This window comes from Gymnoscopelus microlampas (genome assembly GCF_963454915.1).
Source record: "Gymnoscopelus microlampas genome assembly, chromosome: 13".
In the NCBI taxonomy this organism is placed as follows: Eukaryota; Metazoa; Chordata; class Actinopteri; order Myctophiformes; family Myctophidae; genus Gymnoscopelus; species Gymnoscopelus microlampas.
Genome location: NC_139950.1, coordinates 27644712 through 27655544, shown reverse-complemented (window position 1 = coordinate 27655544; position 10833 = coordinate 27644712). Strand labels below are relative to the sequence as shown.

General features: G+C 39.5%; 1 protein-coding gene across 3 annotated transcripts in view; it reads right to left on the bottom strand.

Moving 5' to 3' along the window:
- Positions 1-3611: 3611 nt before the first annotated feature.
- Positions 3612-10833, bottom strand: part of piezo1 (piezo type mechanosensitive ion channel component 1 (Er blood group)) — a 77694-nt gene continuing 70472 nt past the window's right edge. The window contains exons 47-54 of one of the 3 annotated variants that reach the window (XM_084075535.1): positions 10453-10641; positions 9705-9797; positions 9194-9366; positions 8906-9028; positions 8068-8147; positions 7196-7391; positions 6959-7100; positions 3612-6574 (exon numbers count right to left, since the gene is read on the bottom strand). In XM_084075535.1, the coding sequence (XP_083931661.1) occupies positions 6449-6574; positions 6959-7100; positions 7196-7391; positions 8068-8147; positions 8906-9028; positions 9194-9366; positions 9705-9797; positions 10453-10641 (1122 nt within the window). In that variant the 3' untranslated portion in view covers positions 3612-6448. The remainder of the gene's footprint in view (positions 6575-6958; positions 7101-7195; positions 7392-8067; positions 8148-8905; positions 9029-9193; positions 9367-9704; positions 9798-10452; positions 10642-10833) is intronic. The other 2 variants (XM_084075533.1, XM_084075534.1) reach the window with 2 other exon arrangements.

Here is a 10833-nt window from a genome sequence, read left to right as displayed (position 1 = left end):
TCTGTGCTCAGGAATGTGTCAAAAACAAAAAAAATCGCTAGTAGTAGCAATGTTAACTAACTTAGCTGGGGTAAATGGTTTAGCTAAAAATGGTTTAAATGGTTTATCTAAATTCTAAAAGGTGGTTTAAGTATTACGTTCTCATTTGTGTTGTCCATACCTAATGTGGCTCAGGAGATAAATCCAGGGTCTGAAAGTAGAAGGGTTAGGGTTCAAACCTCCTGTAGAACATTTTCCCTGTCCATCTAAATTCAATATGGTGGGTTAAGTATGACGTTCCCAATTGTACTTTCCATGCCAGCGTGGCTTAAAAGATAAATACGTGGTTCATAAACCCAGGGTTCCTGGTTCAAAGCTCACTCTAAACAAATTAGTTGTTGTTTGAGTTTTGAAATTCAATATGGTGGGTTAAGTATGACGTTCCCAATTGCACTTTCCATGCCAGCGTGGCTTAAAAGATAAATACGTGGTTCATAAACCCAGAGTTCCTGGTTCAAAGCTCACTCAAAAAAACTAAACAAATTAGTTGTTGTTTGAGTTTTGAAATTCAATATGGTGGGTTAAGTATGACGTTCCCAATTGTACTTTCCATGCCAGCGTGGCTTAAAAGATAAATACGTGGTTCATAAACCCAGGGTTCCTGGTTCAAAGCTCTCTCAAAACAACTAAACAAATTAGTTGTTGTTTGAGTTTTGAAATTCAATATGGTGGGTTAAGTATGACGTTCCCAATTCTACTTTCCATGCCAGCGTGGCTTAAAAGATAAATACGTGGTTCATAAACCCAGGGTTCCTGGTTCAAAGCTCACTCAAAACAACTCAAACAACAACTAAACAAAAACTGAAAGGGTAAAACAACTAAAAAGAAACTGTGGTCAATACAAACTGGTGATGGAAAAAAAAAAACAATAAACAATGAAAAAAACACTATACAATAAAAAAAAATACATCGATCAAATTAATGTGAAAAAAAAACAGCTCATAAAATCGCAAAACAAAAAGAAAAAAACTTTGCATAATATGTACATTTCTTAAGCTCCTCCCCCTGGAGGTGGGCTCCCTCCATGCTCCTCCCTCTCCTACCGGAGCTAAAAGAGGGCGTGAGGAGGGAGGCGGGCTTCTCCATGCTTCTCGCCTTAAAAAGACCAAAAAATGAGATCTTCCCTGACCAAGGTTCAAACCCACAACCATTCGCTTGTAAGGCCTATGCTTTTTACTTGCACCACCAGGCCTTTCACATTAATTAGGATTTGGAGGTTATATTTAAAGTTAAAGCAAGAGGTGACAGGTCAAAAGATGAAAATCCACAGCAAACACCTCTACCCCTGACAGAATGACTGAATCTACTAGATACACCCTCTGATGATCAGGGAAAGGGTTCATTATGACAACTGAGATTTAGGTTGTTTAAAACCATCTGTTAGAAAACGTTTACTCTGACTGAGTCTGAACCCAGATTTACGCTTTCATTGAAAGCAAACAGAGGGACGTTTCGTAATGTCATTAAAATTCATACCCTTTTTGTCATTTATACATTCCTTATTAGTTTCAGATGATCAAAACTATAGCATTTTTGGTGTTAAATCAAGTAGGCTACATTGTTCTCACGTTGGACTGGACATAAAAAAAAGTTTAACTATAGTTCCTCAAACAGTGCTGTATTATGACCACAGATCCTCCATTGAATTAAGTTTAAGAAAATACTACTTTGCACTCATGGCATGCAGCATATCAATCAAATCAATGATCAATTATAGGCTGAGCTCCATACTTCGTTTTGAGGTATTCTAGTGACTCAGGGATAACAAATTACGTAAATTGAATCCAACCACTTAAATGTAATGTATTTATTGCAACAACCAACCAAGAGTGTTGCAAACGGCTGAGTTTGTAACAAAATGAGTTAACTCACACAAACAAAGAACGTTTAAATTATTTATTAAAACCCATGTGGGTAACCGTAGTCCCTCAGGGCTCAATTCTAGTGTATTTTCTGTTCCGTGTTATTGTGGGGAAAGCGGCTGAAAATAGCCGATCGACAAGCTCACAACGTGTCGCAGTGAGCTTGTCGATCGGCTATTTTCTGCTAAGCTTTCCCCACAATACGGATACATACTGGGGTGGTTAACAGTGCTTAAAGGGCAAGACCACCTTGATAGACGTTTGGGTTGTGTAGTTACCTTGCCATGATGCATCTCCAAAGGTGGTCAAGAGATCTAAAATATTTGCTCCATTGATAATTCAAAATATGCTCCTCATTGAATTACATCTATGCTGAAACAGCTCTCAAAGTCACTCTATTAGCACAAACAAACGCAAATAAAGTTGATTCAGACAATATAAATCATCACCAAACCCAGTACCATTTGTGTTTTAAATAAAAATGCTAACATCCTGTTGATTTTGCTTCAAATAGTAAAATCAGCAGGAAGTTGACATTTTTATTAAAAAAACAAACAGTACTGGGTTTGGTGATGTTCTATATTGACTGAATCAGCTTTGTATGGATTAGTTTGTGTTCGTTTATGTGCTAAAAGCGTGACTTTGAGAGCTGTTTTACCGTACAATGTCAATGAGGAGCATATTTTGAGTGATCAATTTCTATTCAATGGAGCAATTATTTTAGATTTCTTGTTCACCTGTGGAGTTACATTATGGCAAGGTAACTACACCACCCAAACCTCTACCAAAGTGGTCTTGTCCTTTAACAACCAAAATCCAAAAGGCTGGATTGCTCCCAGGGAGCTTCATGGTGGGAGAGAGGACAAGAGTGAAGTCCAGCCACCTGCTTTATAGAGGACAATCCAGGTGGGCCAGATCTCCACTGATGACACACTCCGCCCTCCAATCATTCTGAAACACAGACACCAAGTTAGTAACCATGACAACCACACCAGTTACCCTGACAACCCCCAGGGTTGTCACATGAATTAAATATAAAAATAGATAGCTGTGCTGTGAACAATTTAGGCTGACAAGAACAAAGTATTATGGCATTGTATAGCTTTCTTTTTTTTAAACAACAGGACTCAGGCTCTCTAACCATTCAGCTATGGCCACATCATCAATAGTGATTCTACGGCAGTTGTACTCTGTAAGAGTAAAGGGGTTTCAGGGGAAACCAGCAAAATGAGGAATGATATAATAAAAGACTGTCTTGCTAATAAAGCGTCATGTCTCTCATTTTCTACAATGTATTTGAAATTACCTTTACACGTTTATGTAGATGAATGAACGGGATGATGCAAATACCAGGTTGAAGTTCATCCATGATGACGGTCATGACAGATCCAGACTGCACTAGCGATTTGTTTACATTCGACCGCATGGCTCATTTGCATAAGACGTTACCATATTGATTTTGTCCCACTGTTGAGGGTTAGGGTTATGTTTTATATATTTTGTATTAAGACTTACAGTAGGCTGCCTTGCCCCACTGGAATACAGTGACTGATATGAATTAATAATATACTGGACCATAAATGAAGAATACATTGTGATGTCAGTGACATTTTATTACAAATGAAAATAAAAATAAGAAACAGTGCAGTAACAATACGTTTTCGTATAGCAGCAATTTTGCATGTACAATATAAATATTAATATATTGTGTGTTAATTTTTTTAATTAATCTATTTGGCTTCTGTGGAGTAACAATTCCAATAGCTCACTGTGTAAACATACTCTCTATGTGATCCAAAGGTCTACGTTTTGAAGAATCTTGACCTTTCTTTGACAATTTCTTAATACTTTTGGAAGTTTTAAACACAACTCTTTCTTATGGGGCCTCATGAGTATGTGTACTTTACCTTCTTTCCAAATATGAACTTTAATCTCATCTTTATTGAGGCATTAGATTTTTAAGCATTGCATTGATTTGATGCATTGCATTGGTTTTGACGGCACTTTTAGTCATGGAGTTCCTTTTTTAACCTAAACTTTTTCATTGCACCACATTGCAGTCTGGCACAGCAAACATGATAGGATGAAATACTTAACCTTTTAGAATTTAGGTGGAGAGTGAAAGACCGCCTTGAAACGCCAACCTTAAGTTTAACAATCCTCTGACAAATCCTCTGTGCTACAGAGATATGGTAGATGGGGGCAACAAAATGCTTATAGGCTCATAGGATTTAGACACAGAAAATGTTTCATGCAGTTGTGCGTTTCCGGAAGTCCTTCCTTTCAACTGACAGTTTCATCGCATCCACGTCTGCTCTTCATCCCTCAGTATGCTGCTCATCTAAACAATGCAAGTATTTTTTGTATACATACATACATACATACATACATATTTTATAACCATCCTATGCCTAATCATTTCCCTAAAATATACATATCAGACATCATTTGTAGTCTTTCATTTTATTTTTTTATTTGTGCATATTTGGCAACTGGTCAAGCAACAGTTTAGAGATTATGTAATAATTTCCAGAAAATAATTATTTATGGCACAGGTAGTTGTGTACTTTCCAAATTCCTACAGAACAGAGCATCAACTTGACCAATAGAACAAGCAAAACAATCTGATTTGTATTAATTCTATGCAAACCTGATGTCTTTCCATAGTAAATGTAGTAATGGTAATGGCACTTCTGTGGGCTAAACAAGGAAAAAGAACAAATACGGCTCGCATAATAAAAAACAAACACAAATATTTTTGTTGTTCCTATGCATTGAGCCATACTGTGTCATAATGTAACAAATGGTTCCAGCATATAATACTTTCCAGCTATGAAGTTTCATACAGGAAACATTTTAGCATGGATTTATATTACTACTTTTTTATTCTAATGGGGTTTCTGCAGTAATAAATGTGTACGTTAGCCCTTGTAAAATACTGAATTCAAGTCTTTCTTTGGTGATCGTCATGAACTCTTATGTACACACAGCATTGATTGTCCTGTTAAAAATCAGCATTTCCCATGAAAGTAGAACACTTCAACATGTAAACAGTTTTACTGTAAATAGCTCTGAATAGAGATGGTAGTGTTATCTTTATTTTTATTTACAGTTGTGATTTGTGAGAAGGATAATCCTCCTCTTTGATTGTGAAAGCATTTTGTTACCAGCATTTTAAGAAGTGCTATACAAATGAGCTTGTTTTGTACAAAACCACAAAGATAGAATAAACCATCTGTAAAATTAAATTAGTAGATTGCTTTTGGGCTCATTTTTGTTGGCTGAGTGTCATTTTCCTGTTGGCCCCATCAGTAGTGTCAGTAGTCACCAAGACCAAGACCTGAAACTAGCATAGTTTCTTGCCTTGGGAGCTACTTTCATTAACATATATAGATGGTTTCAAACTGACAACAGTAACAGTGAACATTCCAACCCACATGAACGTCCAATGTGTTTCCTGGATTATAAAAAAAATAAAAAAAATAAAACTGTTCTCTACTCTTCTCTCACTTTATCCGCATTTTCTTTGTCCATAAAAGGGTGAGAGAAACCTCCTACATACTCCATTCTCCTCAAACTCACAGCAGAGTTTAATCTAATGGAGAGGAATCAGTTTACTTATGCTGGAATCCTTTCCTTTTAGTGTTTTTGTCTGCCTTTTTAGCGTCGTTCGAACAAGTTTCACAGTCTGCACTTTCTCACTGACTTATCGGTCTTGTTGAGGGCCATCCAGGCTGCCCGGCTTCTGTATGAAGATTTTTTGTAAAACACTTCCCATTTCATCAATTAGAAGCTCCACAGAACTGTGACCAACTAGGTCAAACATTTCCTGTAAACTTTCTTCATGTTTTTCCAGCTGTTATGGCAGCGTCTAACAGCACTTGCTATGGTAAGAATGTTTTTAATGTTTGTGTCCCATCTGGCTAGCTAGCAGAGAAGTGCCAGTTGAATGTTACACAATAAAAAGTGACATTACAAGCGTGTAATATTGTTTCCTTGTAGTCATGGTGCATACAGAAAATACTACACACTGTATCTAATGTGTCTTTACTTTCTCTCCCAATGCAAAGAGTTGATTCAAGATCCTGGCAAATGTAGCCAACTCGATGGGCTACCATGGGATTCAACACATAAAATTGCCTCCATAATTATGTGACAAGGTTTCCCCATTTCTATTTAAAAGCTGTTCCTAAACACTGCACTTTGAAGGGTCTTGGGTGATGAGGGGCTCATCAGATAGAGCAAGGCACTAACAAGGGGGTTAGTGGTTCAATTCCGACCCATATAGTAAAAACCTACTGTAAGTAGTGTACTGTGCTAAGGGTGGAAGTGAAGCCTGTGAGCCAAATTCCAAGACAGCATGCAGCACTGGCATGTGTTGTCCTAGCAGGTGTCCATCTGACAGTCTTACACCCATGTGTTTGTCTTTGTAGCCACGATCGAGTGTCCACTTTGGAAATAAATGTTTTCAGCGATCCTTTTCAATTCCCTTCCCCATTTTTTCAAGATGTCTGATGTAAATATATATTTTTTAATCTTACAGTCTGTCAGTGCTGTTGGTCATGCCTGAGGCTGTCCCTTGTCCATTTGATCATGGTCTCTGGTGATCGGTACAAGAAGATCAGCTTGGAGTAGAGTTCCTCCTCCAACTCCAGCTCTCCCGTCTCACGCACCTGAAGTACACACACGCGTATGCACACCCACACCACACCACACCACACCACACACACAGGACTCTTGTTAGAGATAGCAACACACAAATGCCTCCCCCAAAGATTTCACACATGTTACTATTAGTGGCTTAAATGACAACAGTAGCTGTGCAACATAGAAGGTAGAATGTAAATGAATGTAAAAGAATGTAAATTAAAATGACAATGGAATTGATAATACACATTCAGTTGGTGTATTTGGCACTTTACATTATCTGTTTCTATCTCTTCAAGGAGATTTGTGTGTGTGTGTGTGTGTGTGTGTGTGTGTGTGTGTGTGTGTGTGTGTGTGTGTGTGTGTGTGTGTGTGTGTGTGTGTGTGTGTGTGTGCATGCAAACACTCACCAAGAAGATGTCTGTGCACAGTTTGAGGATGCGGTCCACACAGGGCAGCTCCTCAAACATAATGGAGTGTGAGATCTCACTGAAAAAGCCTCGTACAAACTTCCCAATCACCAAAACGACCGACACATACAGACCCATGATGCTGTGAGGAACAGAAAAGAACACATTACAATAGAACAGGACAGATGTGAATAATAGTATAGAATAGAATTCCAACTGTCACTCTGTGCACGTTACCCGTATCCTGCTAGGAAGCCCAGGCTGGGTGGGCTGACTTTGTCATTGAAGATGACCATGGGTAAAACCCCACATTGGCCTGAAGAGGCGGGGCAATCGGCAATGGCGATGTCCCACCACTCCTGGTTCCCACTGCTACTCTGTGATCTGTCACTCTTCAGGGACAAGGTCACGTCCTGGTAACCATCCTCATCACCTGGGAGACAATCAACCAGAGCAGAGACAGTCAATCAGGATGCAGTGAGGTGTTTGGTGGTGTTGTTACTGTATCTGTTTTGCTTTTGTTTATTATACCCCGTTCACACTTGCTTGAAATTAGGGTTGCCACCCATTCCGTGAAATGCAGAATCCTCCTTTTAATTGACAATTAAATCTTGCGCCCTGTGTTGAACCCATTCGGGGCGAGATTATTTTCGTATTTTCATAAACGTACCATACGCATGTTCAGTGGAACTCAGTCCATTGCAGCTATATTTTCTTAGTTGTTTTTGTACAGTAGATATATACAGTAGATATACAGTGCAATAAATAGGTCAGCTCTCTCTCTCCATATAGCAGACAAGCAAAAAAGCAGGAAGTGGATTTTACAGAATGGGCAGATGAGACACCCACATTTAGATTTTCATCATTATTTATGTATTATTTCACCTTCCTGCAATCCATCCACTATTATTTCATTTATATTGTTAATTCTTATCACCAAACGTGTCCACAAATATAAATGCAAACCACGCATCGCCAATGTACAATGTAAGCTGGCTTACAACAGTGAGTATATGGATAATATATGAACAGTCTATAAATAGTTACTATTCTATCTATGAACAATGGAACATTTACAGCAACATGAACATGAACTGAGTGAGACTGACCTCTATAAAGCTGGCTGACTGGTTTGGCTTCAGCTCCATTTGGGGCTCGAATATAGTTAGGAAACATGTGAGGGACACGTCTGTGGACAGGAAAACATGTTAGCATGTTAGCAACTGATAACAACTGCCCCTTCAAATCATTTCTGATAACTCCTCCTCCCGCGTACCTCCGCCTTTTTCAGTGTGCTCTCCACTATCCTTCCCTTCGGGTTCCTGATGGGGGTCTTCCAGCGGCACCCGAAGCCACTCAGCTTTATAGACCCAAAAGCCCAAAACCCCCCCATCCCATCATCTAATTTTCTCACCCCTTCACCCCCTCACCCCCACATCTCTTCATCCCTTCATCCTACATCCCCTCAACCTTACATCCCTTCACCTCTACATCCTATCCTTTCTTCCATTCATCATTACTGTACATCCCTACATCCTCACCCATACCTCCCTACAACTCTTCATCCTTACATCCCTGTATCCCTAACTCCTTTCCTCGTCTCTTCCCTGAATCCCCACATCCCCTCATTCCTCATTGCTTCTTCCCCTGAAACTGATTCAGATTCTTGGCCCTCGCTCTCTGTTTACCTCAACAGCTCATCTAATTCATTTTCAATTGTTTGAAGGTGAGGTCTTTACTACTGAACTTTGTGAAGTATGTTCTGATCCCTGCTTTCGGCAGAGACCTACTTAACCATCAACGTGTGTTTAGTGTACTTATCCCATGAGCTCATGTAATAAACTTCTATCTTAGAAAAATAGTGTCACCAACTCAGTTTGACCCAGAATAAACCCAAGTCCACTCTCTCACTCTGTCTGTCTCACACACGCACGCACACACACTTACACAGGCCCAGTCCGGTTTCCGAGCAGTAGTGAGGCCAGGTCAGCTCTGACTGGGTTCCCTGGCTCCAGATCTATGGAGTGTCTTTCATAAGTATGTTCCACTGTCCCTCCTTTACCCAGGTCCCTGTTGAAGACAGAGACAGGAGTCATATGTATCACACACACACACACACACACACACACACACACACACACACACACACACACACACACACACACACACACACACACACACACACACACACACACACACACACACACACACACAATATGTATGTATGTATATTACCTCTGGAAGTTCCATGCCAGTCGTAGTGTCACATCAACAGGACTTCCAAGCAGTTCCTTGATGACTTCCTGTCGGCTGGGAGGGCTGATCCTCCACACAGAACCTGAGCTGCCTTCAATATTAGCCGTCACAATGTCATCATAACTGTACAGAGTTATAAACTGCATGGCTACCTGGACAGGAACACAGTCACACATACTTTTCAGTAAGAACTATGCCATACAGGGTCAGATGGACAGACAGACATACACTAGTCACTATGCCTTAGTAATACAGGACGACAAATTGCATGGCTACCTAGAGACAGACAGGATGATAATTCACGGCCATTTGTCTACATACTCGGTCTTGCACTGTTTCTCAGTTTGGTGTGCACTTTTGTAAGATTTAATAGAGCTGAACTGAATTCAAATCAGTTGAATAACTGAACAACATTATGAAGTGCAGGTAGAAGACAAACAGCAGCAGGCCAGGGACAGAATGCTTGAGACAAACCAATATAAGTACGCACTGCATTGTCACCAAACTCTGTAGTCATTCGGTCGTAGTCTGCCTGAGCGAAGGGCTGGATGGACTGCTGCTGTACGCTCATGGTAAACAGTGGCTACAGAGGGAACACACACGCACACACAAACACAATTCTGGGTTTGTTTATGTAGTTTTGTTTCAATGTAGACAAAGCTGTATTGTATCCAGGCATGCAAACAGCCCCGAGGTGAAAAAGGTGACAACATGTTGTTTTCTTTCGGGGTTCAAAAAGGTGACTGTAGCTGAAAAGTGACACTTTTGCATGTCTGTGTATCTCAATACTAAATATCATGTATGTATAAGTTGTTTCAATAATGAGAGATCTCATTGATCTCAAATCATCTTATCTTTGCATCTGTCGTTGCAAATGAAACATTTTCTTAATTATAAAGAATTGAAAAAATATTATTTCTTCTAACCCTTAGCACTTGCCACTGTTCTTACAGAACAATGGCACTTCCTTCTAATATGGCTTTCAATGATTACATGAACATTGATTAAACTCTGTCTCTAGCAGGGGAACGTCTTTTGTGGAAACAAACCCTTCAAATTGTTAAATAAGAAGCAATCAATTTATTGTGTCTATATAATTTGGACAAATACAGCGCACACTTATTAATCTAGTGTTTTGTTATGAATCTGATAAAAACTCCCAACATTTCTCATTTTGTCAGAGCAATTCACAAATGTGTAAAATGTGAGTGTGAATATGATAGAACTACTGTAATTACCTCATATCCTCCCAGCTTGACAGTTACTGTCACATCAACAGGGTGGTTGACCACACCTACTACTGATCTAACCAATGAGATGAAGAGGAGGGGGAACCAGATGATGCATATGAGGAAGAAGATGATGAGTCCGCCCATGCCATACTTTACTATCTTCTTTTTCTTCTGTCCTTTGGGCTGTGGGTATTTCTGCAATCACAAAACGTTACTTAGCCACTTGAACCCCAACTATCATATCCTGTGGGGAACATTAATTAGCCAATCATGTGTCGCTTGTATATCAGCTATTTTGAGCTATTTTGTCAAAGAGACTTGCTGTCGATGGAAAAAAGCAGTCCAAGCGCAGAGCCAACTCAGGTCCAAGTCTAGAGGATTTATGTG